Source organism: Otolemur garnettii, unplaced genomic scaffold (assembly GCF_000181295.1).
Source record: "Otolemur garnettii isolate 467f Iridium unplaced genomic scaffold, OtoGar3 scaffold00014, whole genome shotgun sequence".
NCBI lineage: Eukaryota > Metazoa > Chordata > Mammalia > Primates > Galagidae > Otolemur > Otolemur garnettii.
In genome coordinates this window covers 27,187,938-27,214,453 of record NW_003852409.1, presented here as the reverse complement: position 1 = coordinate 27,214,453, position 26,516 = coordinate 27,187,938, and the positions used below count along the sequence as shown (strand labels likewise).

The 26,516-nt window shown below is 52.8% G+C and overlaps 1 protein-coding gene across 7 annotated transcripts in view; it reads right to left on the bottom strand.

Annotated features, from left to right (window-relative positions):
* Positions 1-26,516, bottom strand: part of NEK6 (NIMA related kinase 6) — a 73,944-nt gene that overhangs the window by 15,358 nt on the left and 32,070 nt on the right. For all 7 annotated transcript variants that reach the window (XM_023510525.1, XM_023510527.1, XM_023510526.1 and 4 more), the window contains 5 exons: positions 19,086-19,226; positions 17,839-17,901; positions 11,502-11,612; positions 6,928-7,036; positions 5,970-6,077 (listed from right to left, as the gene is read on the bottom strand). In XM_023510525.1, coding sequence (XP_023366293.1) covers positions 5,970-6,077; positions 6,928-7,036; positions 11,502-11,612; positions 17,839-17,901; positions 19,086-19,226 — 532 coding nt within the window. The remainder of the gene's footprint in view (positions 1-5,969; positions 6,078-6,927; positions 7,037-11,501; positions 11,613-17,838; positions 17,902-19,085; positions 19,227-26,516) is intronic.

Here is a 26,516-nt window from a genome sequence, read left to right as displayed (position 1 = left end):
AAAAAAAAAATAAATAAATAAATAAATAAATAAATAAAATGAACAGCAAAAAGGAATGAGGGTGGGAAGAGCTGGTAGAGTCACCCAAGAGGAGCTTAGCCAGAGAATTAAGGGTACAATGGAGCCAGACAGTGAACACTGTTGTCCCACACTGGGGACAAGACCCTTGAGTTCCCTCTCTCCCACACTGTCTCTGTGTGCCCTCAGCAAACACCTACTGGTGTAAGTGAAAAAAGGCAAACACCCAAATGTAACTTGGAGCTTTCTTCTAAGATGTCAGATCAATGAATCATCACCCATTCATCATTTGTCCATCTGTCTGTCCATCATCCATAGATAAGATGGTCCATCTATCATCCTTCCATCCATCATCACCCATTCATCCACCCATTTGTCCATCTATCCTATCCACCATCACTCATTCACCCATCTATTCATCCATCAGTCTGTCCATCTAACATCCATCTGTCTCAACTATCCCATCTACCCATCACCTCTTCATCCATTCACCATCAGTCTTTCCATGAGCATCTGTCTGTCCATCCATCTATCACCCATTCATCTGTCCACCTGCCCATCTCCATCTGTTAACTGAGATGACTTGGTGCTGGGACCTAGCAGGAATGGGCCACCTAGGAGGTAGAGCTGCCTGTCCCAGGAAGTGTCCAGAAGGATCCAGGTGACCATATGTATCAAAGAACATCCGGGCCGATCAGTGGCTGCAGCCACATCACCTAGAGGGCCTTATTAGAAGTGTAGGTCCCCAGCTGAATTCTAAACCTGCAGGCTCAGAAACTCCAGGTGTGGACACCTGCACCTCTCCCAAGTCCTCAGGAGCTTCTGACGTATGTCACAATCTGAGAGGAGCCACTACAAAGCTTCCTTCACTCACTGTTCACTCTTTCAGGTGCTCAGTAAACATCTCAGAACAAAAAAGTACATGAATCTGTGAAGCATTAAGTGAGGGAGGGTTAGCCCATCCTGTGCCAGCACAGGGCCCTCTTGTCCCTGCCTCCTGGCAAATTCCTCAGTCCTGCCCTAGGGAGGGACTGCTCCCTCTGGTCTGTGCATCTCACTGAGGGGTGTCCTTGACTTGGGTGTATGAAGCTACAGGGGTTAACACAGCCTCTCCCTGTTATGCTAGCTTTATCTGGGAATAAGTCACATCAAACCTGGCTTTTATGCAGACAACAAATACTCAAACATTATGGAGCACAACACAAAACTTGCGTATGAGTTTTAGAGATAAAACAAGAGACTTCAAAGTAGTCCCCAGCTTGCAGAGGCAGAGGACATGTCCCCAGGCCCCAGGGGAGTGGTGATTCTGTGGAAGAGTGGGAGAAGCTGGCAGGAGGAGGAGGAGCCCCACGGACAGGGGCCCTCCCCAGGGGACCCATGCATGTAGCATAGCCTGTCCCAGCCCAAGATACAAATCCTTATATGAACTAATGAATGTATGATGGACACATAAACACAGATACAGAAGCAGGGCCAAGCAAGAGACATTCCCACTGCCCTCCCCACACTAGGGACAGAACCATGCCGGGAAAGAGGTACTTAACAAACCCTGACCTCCATGAGCCTTTACCTAGATCTCCCCTATCTCAAACCCAGCAGAAATCAGAAGAGAACGCAAGCCCTCAAATGGGGAGGCTTATTAAAGGCGCTCCGCTTCCTCGAGATGCAACACTTCTGTCAAAACAAACTTGGTTATGTTTTGAAATGCTGGTGGTGTTTGAAACATGTTCATTAGATGTGAAAAAGGCAGACTTCACATAAAGGAGAGGCTGGTGTCTGTGAGCTGGCCCTCTTCCCCATATGGGAGTGGAAAGCCACTTGAGAGATGTGGTCTCCCTGTCAACATCCACCCACCAAGCAGGACTTCGGGCTAGATGTCTGTGCTTCTTTGCCAAATCCTCAAGGGGACAGGAAGGGACATGTGGAGACAATCTAGACTTGGGACTGGACACGCTGGGCATGACCTGCTTCAACCACTCACTAGCTGAGAACTGAAACTCCCAGCTTCAGCTTCCATGTTAGTAGAACAGGTCCTCCCTGCTACTGTGTGGAGCCCTGGTTTCCCGCTCTGGAACATGGGGAGAGATCAGCAGAACAGTGTTTGGTTCACAGTAAAGACTATGGATTCTCCTCCCAGGCAGAAGGTCCACAAGGGCAGGGGCCACTTGGCCTTCCCGGGAGCAGCCTAGGGCCTAGGACAAATCCTTGTTGAACTAATGAATATATGAAGGAATGAACAAATGAGCTTCAGTTTGCACCTGAGTTCCAGATGGTTCCTCACTTGCTTAAGGCACTCCCTTCCCTTCACTCTGGTGTCACTTCATCTCTAACAGTTTGTGACCATGAAAATGCCAGGAACATGGCAGATGGGCCAGCAGGGTGGCTGCCCATGATCAGGGGCTGGCACTCAGCTGGACTCAGGCCTGAGATCTATCTGCAAGAGCAAGTCTTCTGGGTCAGAGGGGTTGGCAGAATGTCCCCAGGCACAGGGGCAGGGCAACAGATCTGCCCGGCCCTGTGCCTGCACTGATGGACATCCAGGGATGCCTGGCTGTGAGAACCATCCATCCGCTCAGTAAACATCCCAGCAGCGTCAGGCTTGGGTACAGACACGTCATACTGTAGCACAGTCCCACAAGAGAGGAGGCTCTGTCCTTCCCTGTGGGGCCAGAACATGACTCCCAGGCTCTGGCCAATGCTCACTGCTGGAGAGGCTGGATAGGCTCTTCCTCTTGTGACCAGGCATGAGGAACCATAGGTGTCCCCACACCCAAAAGCTCACTGGGGATCCTCTCTCGACCCCCTCTGGGCATCCACAACCCATAGCCACTCCAGGCCATGCTGCCAGGTGGCTGCCTAGAGAAGGGCATCTGGGCCTGGGCAACTCTTCAAGGGGCTCCAGTCCCTGCTAGCCAAGTGGCCACAGGGATATGGTCTCACATCTATGAACCTCAGTCTCCTCATCTGTAAAAGTAGGAGGAAAAAACTTATGCTCCACGGTCAGGCCAAACACTGGGAGACCCAATGTGCCCAAACCGCTTGTGCCTGATGGGAGTTGCCCTGAAATAAACCTGCTTCCCCTGTCCCCAGGGGCAGTGCAGGGCCCTGCCCGTCTTGATCACCCCATAGCCGTTTTGTCACCGCTGCCGAGGAGCTAGGCCTGCTCTCCCAGCCCCACAATTTGTCTTGCAGCTGCTGCCGTTGCTCGGAGCGAGACACTTGCTTGTAGCTTGTGAGCTGTGTATAGGCAAATCTTTCATTTTTCTTTCATTATGCCGGCGTGTACTGTCACTTAATTTTTATGTATGCAATCCTTCCTGACAAATATGATCTGCTGCCTGGTAATTTGTCTGACGCTCATTCTGTTCTGTGCTCTAATTATGGCTCCTATTCCTGACACCGAGGCAGCCGCTCTGCCACCGCTGGGTACCGCACCTGTCAGCCTAACCATGGCACTGACTAATGCCCTTTCATGCCAGCCTCATGTTAGCAAATACAGAGGCAGGGAGGGGGCGACGGAGGGGCAGACAGGAGAAGATCAGATTTGCATAAGCCCAACTCTGGGGTCAGCAACCTTAGGAGACGAGGTGGTTGCCAGGGCAACGTGGCTGCCACCTCGGCATTCCCGCGTAGTAGGTGCACATTAGATGCAGCAAATGCATAATTCATACCCACGCGCAGGGTGTGAAGGGGCCCCTGCCCCCGTGTCCTTCCTGAGTCACGATGCAATGGTAATTAGTTCAATCTCTTGCCTGACCTAATGTGTGTGTGAGACTCAGCTGTTTGCAGATCCTTGTCATGGGAGGAGGTCTTTCCCTGTGTCTTGGGAGACTTCATATCCTGGGTGTTGGCTCTGCCCTGTCACTGTTCTGAAGCCCTGGTAGGAACAGGGGCAGCCCTCATTTCTGGGAGCTTGTTCTCCAAGTAGGGCACTCAGAGCCCCCGTGTAGGCCTTGGCTCAGTGGGCATCTCCTAGACATGGGCACATGGCCTAGACCAGAGATAGGCCCCAGGAGGAATCCTTCCACCCATAACTCGGCCCAGTTGGCTGCTTAGAGACCTCAGGAAGAGGCTGGCTGACGAGGGTGGCTTTCTCCCAAGTTCCAATTCCTTCTCATTAATATAATAAGTGCACCAGTCCAAGTTGATAAAATCACATTGTCGGATGAGACTGCGTCCGCTCGTTCCTGACGTCGCGATCCTAACTGGCTCTGACGAGCGCCACAGTCTTTTCTGCAGTGGGACAGAGAAAGGCTCGGAGCTGACGGACAAGGGACAGGAAGCAGCAGTTTTAACTCTTCTCTTTGACAGTTTCCCTTGAATTTTCTTGGAGCTTTTCAAAGCTCTTAAACCAGATAAGTAAACAGTCCCAAATCAGCCAAAAAGCTTGGTTTTTCACAAGGAAGTATCTTAGGGGACCTGGAAAGTAAGAGTCTGGGCTCTTAGAGGGAGGCTCTAGCACCAGCCTCAAGGTTTCTGGAAGAAAGTCTGGCTCTGGAAGGAGAGGTCTGTGCTCGGTCCTGGCTCTGCTGCCATGCAACCTCTGAAAATTACTCAAGCTCCTAGTTGGCAAAAAGGAAGGACCCTATGGCCCCTCTGGGCTGTGAGTGGACTGGAGAGCATCACAAGCTCCTGGAGACAGGCCCTGGCACATCCTTCTCTTTGGAGCTGAAGGAAGAGTTCCTGAGGCATTGCCAGATGTCCCCAGGTGGGAGGAATGAGAGTTTCATCCCCACCTGTAGAGCTATCCTCGCCAGGATCAGTACGTTTCTCTAATTGTGCGTGACATGAGTGTCGAAGCCACAGAGACCTGTGTGAACAGTGACAGTTTCCACAGGAGAGTGTGTCATCTAGAAAGCCCCTCTGCCCTCGTCAGACAATGCTGCTGCACACACAGCTTGCCACAGGCACTCAGGGTTCTTCCTGGCCTGAGCAGTGGAGTGGGGTGAGATGAGGCGGAGCAGGGCAGCATTTGAGGCAGCTGGATATCAGGGGCCCAGATGCCCATGCCCAGCTCCCTCCTACAGACACAGGCAGAAGGGCCTCAGGGGCACCCTCCCCTGCAAACCTACCTCAAAGAGCCCAGAACTGGTTTTGGGAAATCTGGAGGCCCTGCCCACCCTATGGGTAATACACGGGAGACCCTATTTCCATGTTCCACTGCAGGACCTTGGTTCCTGTAATTCCTAATTAAATGAAAAATTCTCCGTCACCCATCATTTCAGGTTTCAAACTCAAGCAGGCACCTGGCATGTGGACTCTGAAGCTTGCCACTGCTTCCTGTGCCCCCAAACATACCTGCCCAGGCCTCTTCCTGAGCCCAGCCCTTCCACACTCCTGGCCCCAGGATGGCATCCAGACCCTGAGCTCAGCCTTCAAGGCCCTGCCTACCTTTCCTACCTTTCCTGCCACTCCTGCAGCCTCCGAGCACCTGCCTCTCTGCCAAACCAAGGTACCTGCTCGACCTCATGCTGAGACTTTCCCATTCCCTTTCATGGGATGTTGTTCACTCCCTTCCTGCCCCAATAGCTCCTAGTCAACCTTCATGGTTTAGCTCTAATGTCATCTCCTCCTGGATTCACACTTGGCTCCCACAACTTCAAAACCGCCTACTTAAAAGCCACAAACTAGAAACAGCCCAGACAGATGGACCAAGTGTGATGTGCCCACGATGGGGACTACAAGCAATGGGAAGGCCGAAGATGGTGTGCAGCAGCAGACACGCCTCCCACCGCGCACGCGAGTGACGGGAAGGTGCAGGAAGGCCTGACCAGGCTCCTCTCAGCCTCAGTTTCTCTATTCTAGGTTACTCTTCTGCATAGATGAGTAAGCTCTGGAGCTCAAGAAAGGCATTTTCCTGCACTAACTGACCAAAGGCATGTGGGAAGAACCCCTGCATCTCCCTGGAGGACCCCCAGGGGCTGTCTGGGTACAGACAGGGTTCCCCTTACCTAAGGAGTGGGCTGCAGTGGTCTCGGAGCTGAAGAAGCGGCCCAGGCCGAGGTCACCAAGCTTCACAATGCCAGTAGCTGTGATGAACACGTTAGCAGGCTTGATGTCTGCCAGGCAAGGAGAAGGGGGTTGGCGCGGGAGTAGGAGGCTGGGGTCGGGGGACAGGAGTTGGGGAGGAGGCCCAGGTGATGAATGGCCCAGCTCTAGGCAAGACCCCACCTTGCCTCTGGCTGTGGGACCTCAGGAAATTTACCCTCTCTCTCTGAGCCTCAGTTTCTTCAGCTGTAAAATGGGTCTAACTTAAATTGCTTCACAGAGCTGCTGTCAGGTCTGGGACAGCAGAGACTTTTGTGCTGCCGTTTCCTTTTCTATTTTGGTATCCCTACACCTAGAATAGTGCTTGGCACACAGCAGGCACTCAGTGAACATCTATGTGATGAATGAAGCACTAGTGGGGCACCTGTGCTATGCCTGATGTCTAGAGGGCTGCCTCCCACATGGTGGACACCAATAAACAGGAAAGTGAATGGAGAGGGAGCAGGGAAACACCCACCTAGAGTGCCCAGCAGCCTACCACCTACAACTTGTCAACTTTGGGGGACACTCCTTTGTAGGTATCTCACATCGTCAGCCCAGCCAACTCCTGCTAAGACGTTAAAGTCCCTATCAAGGTTCCCTTCCCTGGGAGGCTTCCCCTGACCTCCTGAGCCAGTGTTGGAGACTGGAAACAGTGAACTGAGCGTGGTTTCCACTCCTGTGGCTTGTGAACTATCTAGCACCAGTGCACCCACTAGGGGCAGCCCCGATACAGGACATATGTGTGCAGCTGAGGGACACCCACCTGTGTGGGGAACACAGAGTGGCCCAACTTCCTTCCAGGGCTACTCCTGAGGAGCCAGAAGGAGTCAGAAGGGAGGTCCTACCTGGGGTCCCTGGGGTGGGGGTGGGGGCACCCACCTCGGTGCATGACGCGGCGTGAGTGCATGTGCTCCACAGCGCTGCACAGCTGCACGAAGTACTTCCACACAGTCCTCTCGGGGATGAGCCGCTTCTGCTTCTTAAAGTACTGAGTGGGGGCACAGACAGATGGACAGTCCAGGTGAGTGAGCTTCTGGGGCAATGGCTGTGGGATGGTACCCTATCCTTTCCCCAGCAGGCAGCTGATGCCTGGCATGGGGGTGGGGGTCAGGCTGCTGAATAAACATCAAATCCAGACCAGGAATACACTGCTCACAGGGCTTCTGGAACCTCCTGCAGAAGCAGACTGGGTGTGGACCCTCCCTGCCCCCAGCCCTGGCCTGGCACAGGAGGGTAGCACCAGGACACATTTAGTGGCTAAATCAGAGCTGCCACCACCAACTTGGAGCTTAATTGTTAACAAACGTGGTGAGAACCTCAAGGAAGTGGGTTTGCTGTTCTCCAGTGGACCCCCATTTCAACAGGCATCAGTCTACTTCATTGGAAAAACATATTTAATCTTCCAGGAAAAAAAAAAAAAAAGAACAAAGCAAAAAGCCCTCAGGCTGCACTGAATGAGCTGTAAGGAGCCAGAAATCTAGAAGGAGGCGGCTAGGAGCATCTGAGATGGGGATCTCCTGGGTGCCAGGCCCGTGGGGGGCAGGGCACACCTTGCACACCGGTTACTTGAGGGCCAGATTTTAGTTCAGGGGCTTTTCACCCAGAGCAACCACCTTTTCCCAAAATAGCTAGAGGCAACGCTGGAGGCCCATTTGTCAGGGCAGCCGTTCGGGTACAAAGAAGGCAGAACTGAACTGGACGACCGGACACACACTCAGCCTGGGAAAGGACCTGAGCCAGAGGGTGCCAAGTGCCTGCTGTGTGTGGCCATTGCTTGGGCCCTGAGCAGGACTGGGCCTGCTTTACAGATGAGGAGACTGAGGCTACAGAGCAGGGGCAGAGTCATGGCTGGACCAGGGCCTGAGCTTGAAACCTAATTCTGAGGATGCCAGTTGCCACTGATATGAGGGACTGAGCCCAGAGAGGTTTAGGAATGTGCTCCAAGACACCCAGGTGGGATCCAGGTCTGAGCGGTGGGATGGTCACAGCTGGAAGCCTGGGCCTTGCAGCAAATCCCCTGAGGCTCTTCTGGGGTGCCTCTGAGAGAAGGACCCCACAGGGGGACTATCTGGCTCTCAGCACAGACCCTACCCCCTCTGTGGTAGGCCAGGCTGGGATGTTATTTACGCTGTGATGTTAGTTATTCCTCATTACTGCATTTAAGCTGGGATGTGCGGGCCGAGAGTGGTGATTTTCTAAATGTCACGTCCTATAAGCGCTGTCTGACATTTAGCAGGAAGGCGTAGGGTCTCTGGTGGGTTCCAGAGAAGTGGCAGCTCCTGGATTTACTATTCCTCATAAATAACGAAGGCATCATGGTGGCAGTGCTTGGCCCTGTGGCTTCAGGTCTTTGGGACATAGGCCTAAATGGCTGGTGGCCTCTGAGGCCAGTGGGGTGACCATGGGTGGCCCCAGGCTAGGGCCCTGGCAAGCCCCGTGTTGTGCTGGAGACCCAGAGGCAGCCTGGGAGTGGGAAGGTGCTATGCTGGCTAAGTCACAGATTAGGAAACTGAGGCACAGGAACCTGCCCCAGGCCAGCCAGTGGGCACGTCTGACTTGGGGCTGGGTCTCCCAATGGCTTTGCCTTTCCCACCAGAGGCCATACCCAGCCAGGTTCCAAAGGTAAGGACCTCTAGCTGAGCTGGGTAGGAGGGAACAGGAGCCACTGGCAGTGAGAAGGGGTGTTGGGAGGGGGCTACAGGGAAGGGGAGGCAGCGCTCCAGGTGAGGAGGGGCCAGAGGCTCTGGGAAGCTGGTCTAGACTCAGCTCTGCTGGGTCACAGATTAATCTGAGCCCCAAGCCAGCACCGTCCCTAGAGAGGTCAAGAAAGGGAGCAGGGGAGGCCAACTGGGGAGGGGACACTGCATCCCAGGCCAGGCCCAGGCAGAGGTATGATACTAACTGGACCAGCACACGCCTCCCCCCTCTTTCAGCCTGAAGGAACATGCACGTGCCTCGGTTCCTCTTTGATATATGCCCCGGGACAGGGCAGAAACTAAGGCTCAAGGGAGAGACAGTTTTACCCCCCTCCACCCACCTGTCTGGACCCCAGACCCACTCCATGGACAGAGAGGTGACAAGGATGTCTGGGGTCCATTGGGACTGTTTTGGAGAATGACAAGGTAGGGCCTCTCATCTGTCACCTGCCTGTCCCTGCCCTCATCTCCACTCAGCATCTAGTCTTCTAGAACACAGAGCTGACCAGTTTTGCTCTCTGCCAGGAGTCTAAGGAAGCTTCTCTGGCTTTGGGGTGTGGCCTCAATTCTGAGCCTGGAGCAGGAAGCCTATGTGGTCCGATGGTCCTACTCTGCCCCACCTGTGGCGTGTCCCAAGGCACCACAGTGCCTTCCAGCCCCCTGAGCCCCTGTACAAGCTGCTCCTGCTTCTGGACTGCCTATCTCTCCTCAAGTCTTGGCTCACGTGTCACCTCCTCCAGGAAGCCTCCCCTGACTCCCTCAGGCCCTGAACTTGGCTATTCATGTTAGCTCATAACTACTCACTCACAGGTCTGCCTTCCTATTAGAATTGGGGATTCCTCAAGGCAGCACCCATGCCAGCAGCACCCCAGGACTGGCACACAGTGGGTGTGTGGTGCATGCATGTTCAGTGAGAGGAAAACACGGGAATGAGAAGAACAAGTCCAGTGGCCAGGCGGGGGGAGAACCAAGACATGATATAGCACATCTGTTCCCACCTGGGATCCATGTGGAGATTAACATCCCTGCAAATACATTAATATGTCAACAAAAATATAAAAGCAGGTGATAACAGCTCAAGTAATGCCACTTCCCAGCAACACCTGTATTCCTAGGAGCCAAATTTCAGAAGAGCAAGCACTGAACAATTGCTCAGTCCCCAGTGCCTGGTGGGAAAGATGGAGAGTCCATGCCTGGGCTTGCTTCCAACTGTAGCTGGGAGTAGGGTGGGGGCTATGCAGGGCCCAGCCTCACTCAGGAGCTAGCTGATGGGGCCCAGGGGAGGGAGCAAAGGGGGGCCTCATGACAGTGACCTAAAAACTTGGATCCCAACAGGAAAGCCAGGGTCTTCTTTATTTTTGAGAGATAGTCTCATTTTGTTGCCCTTGGTAGAGTGTTGTGGTATCATAGCTCACAGTAACCTCAAACTCTTGGGCTTAAGCAATTCTCTTGCCTCAGTCTCCAGAGTACCTGGGACTATGGTCGTCTGCCACAACACCTAGCTATTTTTAGAGACAGGGTCTTGCTCTTGCTTAGGCTGGTCCTGAACTTGTAAGCTCAGAGTAATCCACCTGCCATGGCCTCCCAGAGTGCTAGGATTACAGGTATGAGCCATCACACCAGGCTGGAAGCCAGGGTCTTGAGGGAGGTACAGGGGAGGGGATGAGGCCTGGGCCTGGGGCTCAGGCAGACCTGGCTTTTTCACTTAGAGGCTGTGCACCTTGAGCAGGAGACTATACCTCTCTGAGCTTGCTCTCTGGGGATAGCAAAACACAAGTGTGCTTGGTCCAGTGGGAGCTGACAGCAGGTACTCTCAGGGGCACTGCAGTGGCTGATGGTGCCAGACTCCTAGAGGATCTGGAGACCTTGGGAAGCATGACAATGTGGGTGCAGGTGTGTGTGTGGGTACGAGGGTGCTATGCATGAGACAGACTTGGCACTGAGCCTGCCCATGTGAGTTGGCCAGTTGTTCAACTTCTTGAAGACCCCAGGCATTGTCTACTATAGGGATCCTCAAACTTTTTAAATAGGGGGCCAGTTCACTGTCCCTCAGACTGTTGGAGAGCTGGACTGTGGGTACTGGGATGAGTCAGCTGCTAAGCAATGACAGGCAGGGGCAGCAAAAACACCCGGTGGGCCGGATAAATGTCCTAGGAGGGCCGCATGTGGCCCGTGGGCCATAATCTGAGGACACCTGGTCTACTACATGAAAATGGTGATCCCCTTCTAGAGCTGGGGAGATCATTTTGGGGACGATGTCCACTGAAGGGTCCTAGGCCAGGAACACAGAGACCTGGGCCACAGGCACAGCTCAGTCCCCATAATGCTGGATATCCTCAGGCAAGTCTCTTAACTTCTCTGGGCTGTTTTCCCCCTTCTGTGAAATGAGTTAGTGGGACCTACAAGACACTGGGGTCTGACCCAACAAGGGAGAAGAGGCTCCTGAGCCTGTGGACAGACTAGGCAGTGGCCCTCTCCCAGCCACCAGCCTCTCTGAGCATTGCTTGGCCTTGCTTTCTGCCCACAGGGCTCTCACATGAGCTGAGCTTCCTGGGGGCTGACGGGAAGAAAGGAAGAACCTCAGCAAAGGCAGCAGGGGGCAGAGCCTGACAGAGCCCTCACCAGACCACAGCTGAGGTCTGGGGATGCAGGCAAAGGGGCTGAGCAGCAAGGAACTCAGGCTGAAGAGAGGCTGCAGCACTGGGCCCTGTGTCGGGGCAACCCCAGACACTCGCCCACACTCCTGCTGGGCCTCACCTTGATCATTTGGGAAAGGTCACCAGCGTCGGCCAGTTCCAGCACAATGTTCAGCTCATTGTCTTCGATAAACGAGTCTAGATACTTGATGATGTTTGGATGGTTCAGTTGCTGCATGATGACAGAGAGGGAGGGAAGACACTGGTGAGAGACAGTGAGGCCCCAGCGCCTGTCCCACGCCAGCACTGTGACAATAGCCCTGGCATTTGCTGGAGAGGTACCCGCCAGGGGAAATGCCTATGTTTGGTGATGGTGGGCTGAGTCTCAGTTTCCTCATCTGTAAAATGGGCATAGTATTTTAAAGCATAGAAGTGAAGATGAGATGGTATCACATGGCACCTGCATAGGGCTACATAAGACTCAACAGACACTTGTAGAAATGACCCTCTTTGGGCGGCGCCTGTGGCTTATAGGAGTAGGGCGCTGGCCCCATAGGCTGGAGGTGGTGGGTTCAAACCCAGCCCCAGCCAAAAACTGCAAAAAAAGAAAAAAAGAAATGACCCTCTTCCTCCTCGCCACCTACAACTCTCAAGGGCACAATTGGGCCACACTCCCTTCCTCCTTCCTACTTTCTCAATTTTTGGCGCATCCCTTGTGAAATTTTGAAAACACACTTGTGGTGAGACAGCCGCCTGGCTAATTTGCTCGGCACTAAGACCCTGCCTGCGGCGTCCGCACACCGCCAATGTGTTTGCTGATAACAGAGTGTGGAGCAGGATGGTGCCCCATGGGCAGAAGTCAGGCCCTGCAAGAACCCTGCACAACTCTTTTTAATTAAACTGTTTACACCACAGTAATTCTAGGACCTAGGAACAGCAGAATAGACTCAAATATCCAGAGGCCAGTTTTGAGCATGCTTTCTCAGAGGCCCGGAAGCTGCTGGGAGAAGGACATGCATCTACGTTGCATGCTAACCTGAGCATATCTCGGATTCTAGAATGAGGCAGGACCTGGGCGGAACCAGGTCACACCACCCCCCATTCTTTCACTCCCCAAGCCTGTCTGCAGTGAGTGGGCTTCCCCCTCAGTCAGGCCCCAGCCAACAGCCCCAGCTCCTCCCCACGTGTCAGTCCCCCACCAGGTCCCTGCAGAGACTGACCCCTCACCACCCAGGTGTCCACTCCCTGTCCGCTCCTCAGGCCCCCTCAGCATATAGGGTGGGTTGCCCAGACACACCAAGGGACTGAGGCCCCCTGAGGTCAGGATCCAGGCGCAGCATATTCGGCCATGGCTCCCAGGAGTGGCAGGAAGGGAGCTCTTTTGCTTATCTTGGCAGGTGGGTCCCATGTGGAAACACCAGGTCAGTAACAAGTAGGTGACTTCAAGCAGTAGCACACACGAGCTGCTCAGCCTGCACCCTCACCTGGGACCCCTTCCATCAGTGTCTCTGTAGCCCGCACCACTTCTCTGTCAGGTTGGGCTCCTCTCCCTTTCCTCTGTCAAGGCCAGCATGTGTGCACCCTTGTGTCCCTCCCACTTCTCTCCCCGGTCCCCCAGGCCTGCCCCGTCATGTGTCACAGTGCTGTAAATGGTGCCATGGGCCACCTGAGGGCAGGGCCCACCTCCCTCCACCTCGCACCTTGTGCAGCAGCCATGCTGAGCCAGGCTGCCTTTGGGGGCTCACTCTCCACTCAGGAAAGGGAAGATAACAGATGCTAACCCACTTGGGCCTGGGCAGGGCTCCAGCGTGAGCTCCTGAATTTCATGAATGTCCTTAGAAACCGGGAATGCCCGGGCTAGAGCAGCAAGCACAAAGAGCTACCCTGTCCTGAGAGGAAAAATGTCAGGTGTAAAGCTGGTGGCAGGGTGTGCCAAGGGAGGAGCTGCCGATTCTCTCACAACCCAACTCCCGCCAGGCAGGCCAGCTACTCGGAGAAGGCATTTCCAATCAGAGGAGACAGTGCTGCGAAATGGTCACAGAGGACTCAGCGGGCCCATGGAGAGGGAATCTGCCCAGACGGTGGAGGGAGGGAATGGCATAGGGGACTTCCTAGAGAAGGTGACATTGGATGAGGTCCAAAGGAGGAATGGGCATTGCTGAGGCAGAGGGTGGGAGGGCACAGCTTGGGCAGAGGCCCTGTGGGGAGGGGGACCCGGTGCATGCCTTGTGGCCAGTCGGACAGTAGGAACAGGAGCAAGCCCAGTGCTGGGCTGGGGTACCAGCCGGGCAGACCAGTTTTACAGGGCACTGGAGGCCTCTGGTCTCTCCTCAGAGCAGTGGGTAACCCTGAGAGCTCTGAAGGGGTCAGACCAGATACAGATTTTATTGGGTTATTTATCTTTTTATTATTGATTTATAAGGAGATTTACAGGTAAATATTCTACATATATACATAAATATACAGAGAGTATCAGAAATATATATACATTTTAAGAAAGGCAAAAACTGTATTAAAACTGTAATATCCAATATATAATACCAAAATTTGTTATCTTGTATTTTCTATCTCTTGTAATTGCAGAAGTCAAATGCGACTTAAGTATTACAATTTTATACATCTTTTTTTTTGCACCTTCTATGTATTTGGGCTGAACTGAGCCTAGAACCAGGTCTTAATTCTTCCTTCCCTGCCCACTGTGTATCTATTATAAATCCTTTGTTGGACAAGGTTTTCTAGTATTTTTCCTCATCTGTGACTTCCTTTTTCATTCTCATATGAGGTCTCTGATAAGCATAAGTTATTCCTTTTGATAAAATCTAAATAAGCCCTTTGTTCTTTTACGGTTAATGCTCTTTGTGTTCTGCCTAGGACAACTTTGCTTCTTCTCAGGTTATGAAGATTTCTTTCAGTTTTTTTCCTACAAACTTTACACTACAGTTTTAGCTTTTATGCACTTCAAGTTAGTTTTTGTGTGTATACAGCATGAGGCAGGGATCAATGAGGATCACTTTTTCCACTGGGATCTCTAGCTTTCCAGAGCCCTGGGTTGAAGGTCTTTCCTTTGTCCATTTAATTATTTCAGTGCCTTTATTGAAACCCCTCCTTGCCTGGATTTCAGTTTTGGGAGCTCATCCTGGAGCTAAACCTAACATCAGCTGCCCTCAGCACACACCACATGCCATGGATGGGTTTTTCAGTAATAAAAGAACTATCAAAGCAAGCAAAGTGCTTTAAAATCTCCAGACAGGCTGCTACTGTGGTAAGTAACCTTGTTCCTTCACCTTCCACTTGGATTTCACCTCATTCCATCACTGGGAAATCTCAGCCCTCTCAGGAGGGATCCCTGAAATCTGGCCAGGTCATCAGCAGTCTGGACATCACAGTTTCTCCAAAAACTTGGAAAAATGAGAGGGGACTCGGGTGGGAATTAAAGCTTCAGGTGAGGAGGTGCTGCTCCAGGTGGGGGGGGGGGCTCCTCTCCCGATTCCTAGGGTGATTCTGAGGCCAGGAGACTGGGGAACACCCCACCACCACACACACACCCAGGCAGACAAGGCACAGGCAACAAGGAGCCCCGGGTGTTACCTTGGCTAAATCCTGAGCCCACAGAGGGGAAGGCGTTGGCCACAGGCCCACAGGCAGCTGGGGCCAAGCTGAGCCTAGAACCTGGTCCAGTGACCCAGACCCCTGTCCATATGGAGTTCACTTCCCAGCCTGTGGCCTGTGGAGAGCCCAGGTGGGTCCAGAAAAGATACTTGGGCCATGGGACGCAGAAAGTGCTACCCAGATGCGACATGGTTACGCTTTGCCTGGCTGTGGTAGAGGCTGCTAAGGGGTGGACTGATGGCCAGAAGGGAGGGGGGGCAGAGAGTAAAGGGCCTACCATGAAATCTCTGCCCTCAGGGACTTTGCTCTCTCAAGTTCCAAGCCCCTTCCAGACATGAAGGAATCTGTCCATGAGTTTCCCCGCCCAGGTCTGCGCACCCAAATCTCACATTCAGTGGTGCTCAGAAATTGTGCCAAATGCATGAACACACGCCTGTGTTCCAATAAGGCTCACCTTCCTGTCCCACACTCGGCAGCTGCTGACCCCACCACATTGTACGCTTGGAAGTTTAGGGTTTGGGATTTCAGGACGAATGATATGGATGATGTGCCAGGCGCCCCTGTGAGAACCATGTTTCCTTTTGTTTTGTAGGAAGCACCTCATGCCCTGGCATATCCTGTTGACTTCCCGTGGGATACCAAGGGAGCTGGACTGGCGTTCTGGAAAGGGGCTGGCGTGGGCGGGCAGAAGATGTCTATGACAACAAGGGCTGCCTTGGGCTGAGTGCACACCACACGAGACACCGCCCGACACTCCCCAGACACATCTCCACGCCAACACCCTGAAAAGCACTGTCATCATTACACCCCTTGCATGGATGAGAAAACTGAGGTCCTGAGAGGTCAAAAGCTGACCAACGGCCACACAGCTGGTCAGCAAGGGGTGCAGCACCTCTGACACCCACACTTGATGGCACTCAGCCATGCTGCTGCTCCAGGAAGGGACAGAATCCTCTCCCCAGCCAGGCTCAGGCCACTTCGAGGCAGGGGCTATGGTGGCATATTTCTGTGACCAGTTACCCAGAGCAGGCTGCACTTGGAACACACATGTAGAACTCCTACATTCAAGGAGATGGCCTGTGAGGCAGGGAGAGGGCAATCACTCAGGACATTAGGACACCCACTCCCCAGGGCCAGATCATCAGTCACAGTCCTCAAGATCACAACTGCATCCCAAAGTTGACCATATAAACATGTTATTGAAGGGTACTTTCTGACCTGTAATAGTTAGACACTATTACAGGTCAGAATATTACTAAGGACACCTCCTGCCTCCAGCCATGCCTCCATTACCCACTGTGGCCAAAGGCCACCACAGCAGGTGCTCAAAACTCACCCCAGCCGCTTCAGGGTTCCATTTTGTTCCGAGTGGTTATCTGGCCTGCTGATACCTCCAGCCTTATGTCCTCCACTTCCCATAATACCCACTGTCACTATTACTGAAGCAGGTTCATCTTGGCCTTCCAGATTCAGGGATTGAGACCTGGCCTCTGCAGAGCCTGCCCAGGAAGCAGGTTTCCCCCGGACTCCCTGGTCCCTTGGTCAGCCTGCATCATCCAGGAAGGTCACCATGTATGGCCCACTCCTAGGCTCCACCAGCCAAGGAGTCCCTGGGGGCAACACCCAGGCCTGAGAAAGCAGGCCAGGGCCTGCAGCATACACTGCTGATATGAAATCCTATAGTTGTGGCTTTGACAGGTGTCCCTGCCACCAGCAGCCCCACTTTGCTGGAAATTGCCAAGCAGACTCTGCAAGTTTTATGGGAGAGGAAGATGCCAAGTTGACTGCCTACTATGAGGCAGGTATTTTTGCCATTGAGCAGATGGGCAAACTGAGACTCAGGAAGATTAAGTTATTTGCCTAAGGCCACGCAGTTTGTAAATGAAGACATCAGGGTTTTATCCAGACTCCTATATCTCCAGAGCCAGAACCTTTTCTTTTCTGTCACAGCAGAGATCCCAGGCAGAATCCTCAGCATGGGGGAGTAGGGAGAGATTTCCTAGGAGAGGGCACCCCAGCTCAGTGCCAATGCCTACCCAAAAAGGTCTGTTATCCTTGGCTCTGGGGCCAACCACAGACACACACACTGCCATACCTTTGGGAGGACCCCCATGCAGCCAGCCAGCTCCACCTAGCCCACTACTTCTGGGCAGGCATGGGGGCCTCCCCAGGGGCTATGCTCCTGCCTTCTCCTCATGGGGTTCCTGGGTAGAGCTTAATAGCATGTGCCCTCCAGCACCTAGAAAGCTGGGCCCCACACCTGACGCTGCTCACAGCACCCCAGGCCTGCTGCTGACACATCCAGCAGGGCACTTTCCCTGGGAGCAGGAGGCCAGGAAGAAGGGAAACACAGAGCCTTGGCTGAATATTCACTGCGTGCTCTGCACAATGGAAAGGAAAGGAAAAGGTTGAAAAGGAAGGTGGAAAGGAGAGGAGAGAGAAAAAGAAGATGAGACAGAGCTGGAGCCAGACAGTATGTGATCTGCTCCGACGCCTGCACTCTGCTCCCTACCAGGCAAAGTCAGTCAGCAGGTCACTGTGCACTCGATGGGGGAGTTCTTTGGGGAGGACTTCTGTGTCAGGTGCCATTGTCTACCAAGAGGTGTGATGTGGGGTAAGCACATATATGTGGGCAGAACACTGAGGGCTGGACAGAGCCACGGGCAGTGGCCACTCCTGCCTGATCATGCAGACGTTCACAACCTGTGCCCAAAAGTCATCGTTTCTGAACTCAGCAGAGACTATGGGTCCCTGGCACCCTTGGGCTATGATGGACATGATGTGACCCAACTGGGGTCCTAGGGCCACCCTGAGGAAGAGAGGGCTAATGTTCGGCTGAGGGCACTCACCTTCAGAAGGCCAATCTCCTTGACACAGTCCTGCCTTGCCTTAGCGTCCATCATTTCAAAGATCTGGGGGTTCGAGGGGGGGGAGGAAGAGAAGAGTGGTTAGAATCAGGCAGCGAGTACCCATGGGGAGCCACGTGGGCCATATTCAAGTCCTGGCTCTCCTACCCTCTTAGAGGACAATCTGCAATTCAGTAAACTGGATCAAGCTCTTACCCCTGTTCATGCTTCCTGAGCACCCTCCTGGGGTCAGGCCTGCCAGAACTTCACCAGACACCACTCCCCAGGCAGGAGTTAGTGCCCAGCTTAGAGAGGGGGAGGCTGAGGTGATGCCCTGGGAAGCGGCTGGCCAGGACACACGCTGGGGTCTCAGGTCTCCCCTCTGTAAATGGAGCTACATCCTGACCCCGCTGCATTGTTGCATGGACTCATCAGGATGTGGGTGAAGTGCCCCTGGTACTGCGTGGGGTCCCCAACACCCCTAACTTACTTGCATTCAGTAGCCCCACCACAACACCCACCCCAGCATGAAAGAGCCCCTTCCTGAAAGCTCAAGAGCAGACACTGGGTCTTTTCTGGACAGAGAAGCCCACCTTCCTCTCCAGCACACTGAAGTAGCATGTGGCATCTCCCCTGCCCCCTAACCCCCTTCTCTCCTGGGCCTCTGCTGTCCAGGATGTTAACTTTGTTTTTTAAGGGCCAAGGAGCAAAGCCAGGGGCTTGGGAAGCCTTGCTGGAGGACTTAAAGCTATTTCCTCCAGTAAAGCAGCCTTCAGATGGGCCCAGTGGCAGTCGTGGACATGTTCCTGGCCTGTAACTTTGCCACTCAATCCCATTCCTGCATTTAGGAAGGACACAGAGAACAGGAAGAACACCTGGATTCCAGAATCCTGGAGGGGGCGCAGGCACCAGTGGACACGGTCTGTGCCTTAGCTCCTCTGACTCCCCTTCAGTCCTGGAGTAATTAAGTCTCTGCACTGTTTCCTCATCTGAAAGGGATGATAACCTCACCCAGAGCACTGCGTCAAGCTTCCTTGTGCACCTAGCACAACCCAGTATATAGCAGGTGCTCAAGGCATCCACACTTTTCTTTTCCTTTCGGGTTCACATATCACATGAGTCCACCTGGTTCTCTCCATGAGTTGGCCACAGAAGAGGGGAGGAGGAGGGACTGGCCCAGGACCACAATGTCCAGATGGAGAAGCTGGCTCCTAGGACGCAGCTCTCAACCCCCCAGGGTCATGGCTTACCTGCACCTTCTTCAGAGCCACTGTCTTCCTATCCAGCAGGCAGGTGGCTTTATACACCTCGCTGAATTGTCCTCGGCCTATCTTCTTTTCAATCTGGAAGTCTGCCAGTGAGCAGCGAAAAGTCAAGGTGCTAGGGTGCCTCTGGAAGAGAGGGACAGATGGCATTAGTTACCAGCCAGGCTAGCATGGAGGGCCTGGACCTTATGTCTGTCTGGGGACCCCTAGAACCATAGAAACCCCCAAACAGTGCCCCTCTAAGAGGAAAGAGAGACTCTGCTTGCCAATCCACCGTCAGAGCCTGCCAAGAGCCCCCAGGGGCTTTCTGAACCAGGTTCCCTGTGCTCCCAGGGACCCCTGCTGGGGAACCTGGCTGCTTACTTCCCCACTGCACCATCGTCAATTTCATTACCTAACTGCTTGTGAGTCTGGCTCTGTGGGGCCCAGGGCCTCTCCTGCCTTGTAGATTCCTGAGTCCTTCATCCCTGAGCCTGGGCCCTGCACGCAGTGTGTACAATAACATCTGAATGAGATGTAAAAGCAACTTGCTAAGGTTGCCCAGCCTGGCACCCAGGTTGCTGGGCTCGTGGTGGCCCTGCTCAGACTGCAGGTGAGGTCTCACCAGCCCATAGCACCACACATACTGTCCCATCTCCTGACCCTGCAAGTCCCACGTCAGAGATAGGAAAACTGAGGTTAAAAGTTGCAGCCTGGGCTCATTCTTTGGATAAACTGTCCCCTTTATGGGAACATGAAGAAACTAGAGACTCAAAATGACTGCAGGGTCAGTGCTGAAACCTGATGAAGCTATAGGAGCTGCCAGGGATGGAGTGGCCAGATGAGGCAGTGGCCAGCTGCCCTCACACAGGCCCTATGACACATGTGCAAATGAGCTCTCCACAAAAGGAGGGGGGGGCACCAAGGCTGTACCCTGGACACACAGGCCCTATGACACAATGTGCAAATGAGCTCTCTGCAAAAGGGGGGGGGCACCAAAGCTGTACCCTGGAAGGGGCAGAAGAAGAAGAGACGGTAGCCTAGTGAGATGGGCCTGGTTATGTCTCCATTTGCTGGATGAGGAAACTGAGGCCTACGGGCCCAGCCCTGCCCAGGTCACCAGCTCTAAGTAGCCTTCCCTGAGAGTTTAGGCAGAGCCCCAGCCCCCACCCACCACAGCTCCCACTCCCTCCTCCTGAATGGGGTATCACCAAAGCCTGCCCAGTGGGGTGGTGGCAGGAGGGGAGGGCCTGGGTTGGCTGCTGCTGGATTGGATGCCTTGCATACAGGTGTGCACAGAAATGTTTGCTGTTCTGGGGGATGGGGTGAGGCTAGAAATATGTAGGCCCCACTGAGGCAGGAACAAGTGTCCACACCCTCCAATGTGAAAATGGGTCTTTGCTGAGGGCCATGCTGCAATGTGAGCTACCTTAGGTTACCACGGGATCAGGACCGTGGCAGAAGACATCAATAATGACAGGACTGCCCCTTGGACAGCCACTCCCCAGCCAGAACCAGACCAGGAACTGCTTGGCGAGACAGCCTGGGTCGACGCCTGGGCAGAAGGCACATTTTCTGGGAAGACGTGAACTGGCTCCTCCCCACCTCACCCCAACACCTGTCTTTTCCCAGCGTGGTAAGAGGAGACCTGGCTCCCTGCCCTGAGACCCTGAACCATGACTTAGCTACAATAAAACTCGTTAGAAAAGTGAAAGAAAAAGTAAAAATGTCTCTTCCAGATTTGGGCCAGGATCATACAAGAGGTTAGAAGACGCAGGTAACTGGGCTGCACACTGGAAGTTCCCTCACCTGGGATACAGAGATTCAAGCCAACGGGCCCCTCCAGGAGTCCCTGGAACTGCTCTGGGGCCAGGCAGGCTTGGTCCCCGCACTGTTTCAGCTGCTCACGGGGTGGTAACCTTGAGCAGTTATATAATCCGCTCTGTACCTCAGTTTCCTCATTGGTAAACAGGGCTATAATGTGTACTTATCTCACAAACTTGCTGAGGATCGCATAAGGCAGCAAGTAAGTCACTTCTCACACACAGTGGGTGTTCCACCCCTGCCACTGTTATGATAGACCTGCACAGGTAGGGTGAGAGAAGCCCAGAGTCCCTGGGCCACTCCTCCCCGTCCCAGCAGCCACACAGCCTGTGCCTTGCCCACTTTCCACTAAGCTGCTGCATCCCAGAGCTCTGTGCCAGGGAACCTCTAAGGAACACCCTCCTGCCAGAGCCAGCAAGGAAAGTCCAAAGCAAGAGCTGGGCCAGGCTTGACTTTGCAGTTTTGAGGCAGAATGAATGACCTGCCACGGTGGGTCCTGCTTAGGGACCCACCCGAGAGGGGGAGGATGAATTTTCCTACCATGTGGCCATGTCTGTCAGGCACATTCCTGACTAATGGCATTAACCTGTAGGCTGCGGAGAGCCTGCCCAAGGAAAGCAGGCTTCTTGCTCACTGCATACTGGGATCCCTGCAGATGCATCCCACGTGCCATCTTGCTGAGTCCTCAGAACGACCCTGTGAGTGAATCTCACTGCTACACCCATTTCAGGAATTTGAGGCTTGGGAGGGTTAGCAGTGACTTGCCCCAGACCCACAGTAAGGAGTGGCAGAGGTAAGATTTGCCCTTGGCACTGGGGATGACAGCGCCTGAGCCTTTGGGGGCCTGCTGGCTGGGAATCCTCCACTCTTCCCTTGAGACCCCCTGACTAATAAGGGTGCTCCTGACTCGGTCCCCCCATGTCTCCCTGCACAGAGGCTTTGACCTACCTACAGCAAGTGCTCGGAGCCTGTCTGTAGATTGACACAATGGAACATGCCTCGCATAGCCCAGCACACAGTGAGACTCTGACCCAGTTGCTGTCACCACTAGGAATACGGCCAGTATCACAAACCCTCAGAAAACAACAGGGGCTTTCACAGCACTTGGAAGAATTGCACATACTCATAAAAATCTGACAAGCTGCGGTTATTAAGGACCTACTACATTTCGGTTACTGCCCTAGCATCTTAGGCTTTATGATTGTCAATTTCCTAATAGCCACACAAAGCTACATTTACTAAGCCCAGTTTACAAATTGGGAAATTGAGGCATGTGCTTCCTGTCAGATCTAGAGCCAGTCGGCTACCAGGTGTCACAGAGAGGGATCCCCCTTGGGCTTCAGTTTCCCCCAAGTACAGTGCAGGGATTGGAGGAAGTGATCCCCAAGGGTGCATCGCCCCGTGACTAGTGAGGCTGGCCAGAGGCTGTGACACCCTACCTCCCCAGGGAGGCTGCGCTGCCTAGTTCCACGGTGAGGCCCAAAGCTCCTCTGGATATGGGTGACATTCTGGTCATAGCAGAGGCTCCAGCTGCTCATCTGCATATGAATGCCCCAGATTTGCATTTCCTATCATAGCCCCTTGGACCTAATTAGGGGAATGAGCTCCCCAGGCAGGGCAGCTTAGCAGGCACAGTGCACAGGGGCCCAGTCCAGCAGGCTCTGGGGCCTCTACCACCCTCAAGGGGGTGGTGTGGGGCCCTGTCCCTGGGGGGGCCTCTGCTGAGATGTGGGCACCTCGATACCTGAGGCTCCTGGGGCAGAATCCTGGCCCTGAGGTACCTGGGGGCTTTGAGTGATAAGGCAAAAATGAAGTGCATTCCTGCCCTTGAGACCATGTCTCTGTCACCACCTGCAAAGCCTTCCTCCCCTTCTGGGTCAGTCCCAGCAAGTTCCATTCTTGACCCTGTAACCCCTCTAGCCAAGTGACTCTGAGCTGGTTGTACATACACAGGGATAGTGACTGGCCCTAGGATTTCTCTGAGGATTCTGGGAGATAATGTTGATGATGAGGGTCTGTGGGGCTCTCCCTAGAACAGCGTACATAATGGTGGCCCAAATAGTGTTAACTGTTGACTAATGACCTATCACCCTGGTAGCCTTTGAGAAAACCAGTCATGTACTGCTTATTGTCTCCTGCTCTGTCTGAGCCTCTGTGCTAACTGTTATCACTGCTGTTGTTGCTGATTGGTATTGTTGGGTCTGTCAAATGGGCCAATGACAGCATCTATTTCCCCTGGGCTGGGGAAGAACCACGCAGGGCTGTGTCTGGCAGGGCAAACAAGCCAGGGAGTTCTCAGCTGCTGTTATAATCACCATCAAGAATATCTCCACCACAGGAAGAGGCTGCTGACCGGAGACTGGCAATGACCTTGGGGATTGCAGTGAGTTGGGGGGCTGCCATGCACCTACAGGGGGGTAAGGGACACAGCCTTGTGACTTCATTGCCCCCTGCATGGACTACCCAGGGCTCTGTGCCAGGAAACCAGGCCAGACAATGGCAGCCCTCAGCCTCCCTTCTAGGGTTATCCTGAAGGGCAATGCCATGGGAGGCCACTTCTACCGCCTCTTCCCCAGGGTATGGAGGCCCTCAGCTCCCCCCCAAAGGCAGAAGAGATGGTACGGGGCTGGAAGGAGGAAACAGGGATGCTGATCCCACCCTAACTGCCTCACTTTCTGATACCAGTTGCTGTGGGCCCAGGGAAGAAGCCTTGAGCTTTCTGGGGCAGACACACTGGATCTGAAAAAGGAGGCGGATGGAGGGGCCTCTGGGAACAAGGACCCTGGACAGCAGGAGAAGCCTGGTGGGCAGGAACTGAGGGCCCTGAATTATCTCTATCCCCAAGCCCACTGTCCCAAGAAATGCTGCTGGCTTCTCAGGAAAAGGTGGGAATAACTGGGAACCTGGGGAGGGGCCTAGTTTAGACCACTGTAGACACCCCCACCCAGAGACAGGCTCTCTCCTCCAAGTCAGATCAAATTAGGCCACAAATACCCCCAATCTGCGCTAATTTGAGTTTAAAATGTTTGAACCACAATAAGGCTCAGACATTGACTAATCCTTTAAAAAAAAAATAGGAGCATAAAATTACATGTTAAAAGAATAAAAATGCATTCGCCCAATTAATTTTCTGAAATCTCATTAAAAAATTTAGCCTGACTAAGTCAGACTTCTGACCTGAATTTTAATCATCTTTATACTGGATGGGTCTTTTTTCCCTGATATTTGCAATGCATCATTAATTTTAAGGCAACCGTTTCTATGATTTTAAAACGCACACTTCATCAGGATGACATTTCTTATAAACGAATTTCACCTTTAAAGACATCTGACACCGTGTGTAGGGACCTTCTAACAAATTCAGTGTATGTGTACATAGCGCTATGTTTCAAATCTGTGTTGCACAAAAGGGCAGGATTTACAAAGAGTCCACATTGTCAGGCTCCTCCCGAGGCCAGCCCTGCTCAGGTCTTCATGATCTGGCTAACTCCAAACCGAAAGCCCATCTTCCCCCCCAAAGACCTCACTGAAGGAAGAGGCACTGTGTGGCCCCAGAGCCTGGACTGAATCCCAACTCTGCTCCTCCAGAGCAAAATGGCAGGTTAGGTATTTCAGTTTCCTTCCCTGAAAAACAGAGTAATGACTAACACCTACTTCACCGAGTCAGCAGAGTGACTAAATGAGATAAAGCCAGGCATCAGCTAGGCATCATATTGTCAGCACAACCTCTACCATCACTGTCTCAACCTGGAAGTCTATACTGGCCCCCGTGGGACCATCAGCTCGTGGGACCAGTGAGCAAACGTCCAGCTGGTGGAACACACCTAATAACAAAATTGTAAAACATAAATTGTAGTAGCTCCCCCAGGACAGCCCTCATTAGCTGAACTCAGAGAAAGCTGAGCTTAAACATATGGATGAGAGAATCTGGAACCCACTCTAATGACTAACAAGGAAAGACTGGGGGGCAAAGCTATAAAGAGATCCAGCCACCATGCCAGCCCTGACAGTCCCTCTCCTTCATCCATTCATGTTTATGTGACTGGTTTTTTCCACCAGAAGTCTCTGGTCCCTCTCTTCCCATGTGCAGCCCTACAGCTGCAGCAGCCCACTTAAGGCCAAGGCCAGCATTGCTGGGTGGGGGCCTCCTCACTTCCCTGTTTTTACCTTATCTGAGCCTTGAGCTCTAGGTACCAGTGATCTATCTGGAATCCAAACCCAAAGGATTCTATCGACAACTTAAAACCCACCATGGGCCCCCATTTGCTCAATTTCCAACAATAGCTCACAGATTCAAGTTTATAAATACCATCCATTCTCCTATCTTATCCAAGCACAAATATGAAAATACCTGTAACCTGAGTGGTGATATGCCTCTGGGTCCCTGTTCCTGCTCTTTCCTCTCCTTGTCCTGACTCAAACTCCTGATCATCCATCCAACAGCACTAACTACATTCTCTGGGCTCCCTCAGCAACCACCCATCCCTCCCTTGGTGGGGGGCTTCCACCTCTCTGCACTACTTCCATCTGTTATACACAGGACCCCCAAGCTAACTGTGAGCCTCCCCTCCTAGGGCAGGCACCAGCAACCACCCCAAACAAAAAGGAAACAAACCCTTGCTGAATTTGTAGCAGTTAACAGATACTTCTTGAATGTGAATGGCTGCGAATATTTGGTCATTAGACCTTATCTGACTAAATATCATAAATGCTCAGCTCTTTTGCTAGCTAACCAGAGTATGGAATATGTACTTCTTAGATAGCTAAAAGGGCATAAACAAAACTGGGGTTGGGGGAAGCACTGTGGCAGACACCACTGAGGGACCTTAGGTTTTATGTAAAGCATCGTTTCTTCAGGAAGATTCTCACAAAGACTTTAGTGTCCTGTACAACGTGCACCCAGGGGACAGCTGTTCCCTCCCTTCCCTGCAAAGCTATGCACAGTCTGCTCTCGGAATAGTGCCCCAGTACAGTTGAACTGGGCTAGTCCCAGGAAGGTTTGCAAAGACTTTGCAGATGGAAGACACATTAGCAGGGACTTTCTCAGGCAAGAACACCTTTCCCCTTCTTGGAGAGGCATGTGGTTCTTGGTGTGCCAGCTGAGCCTCATATTTCATTCCCAATGAAAATGCTCTGCAGCAAATTGGTCCAATCAGAAAGCACGGGGCATTTTAAGCTCCTTTTCTCAACTCCATCCATTCACTGAATATGTAAATTATCAAATGGGTATACAGACCTTTACATAAAATCTAAGGTCCCTCACTGGTGTCTGCTACAGTGCTCCCCCCCATCCCTAATTTTGTTATACCATTTTAGCTATCTAAGAAACACATGCTCAGGTTTGCTGGTTCCCTAGCAAAAGAATTAAACATTTGTGATACTTAGTTGCCAACTTTACTGAAGCCATGTATATTATCTCCCTTGTCACCAAGAATACTAACATTAAATAAAGATTAGGTTGATCTAGCACAAGAAAACAAACACCTCAAGAAAAACAAGCATGTTCTAGGCCAAGCACCATGGCTCAGGCCTGTAATCTCAGTACTCTGGGAGATCAAGGCAGATAGACTGTTTCAGGTCAGGAGTTCAAGACCAGCCTAAGCAAGAACAAGA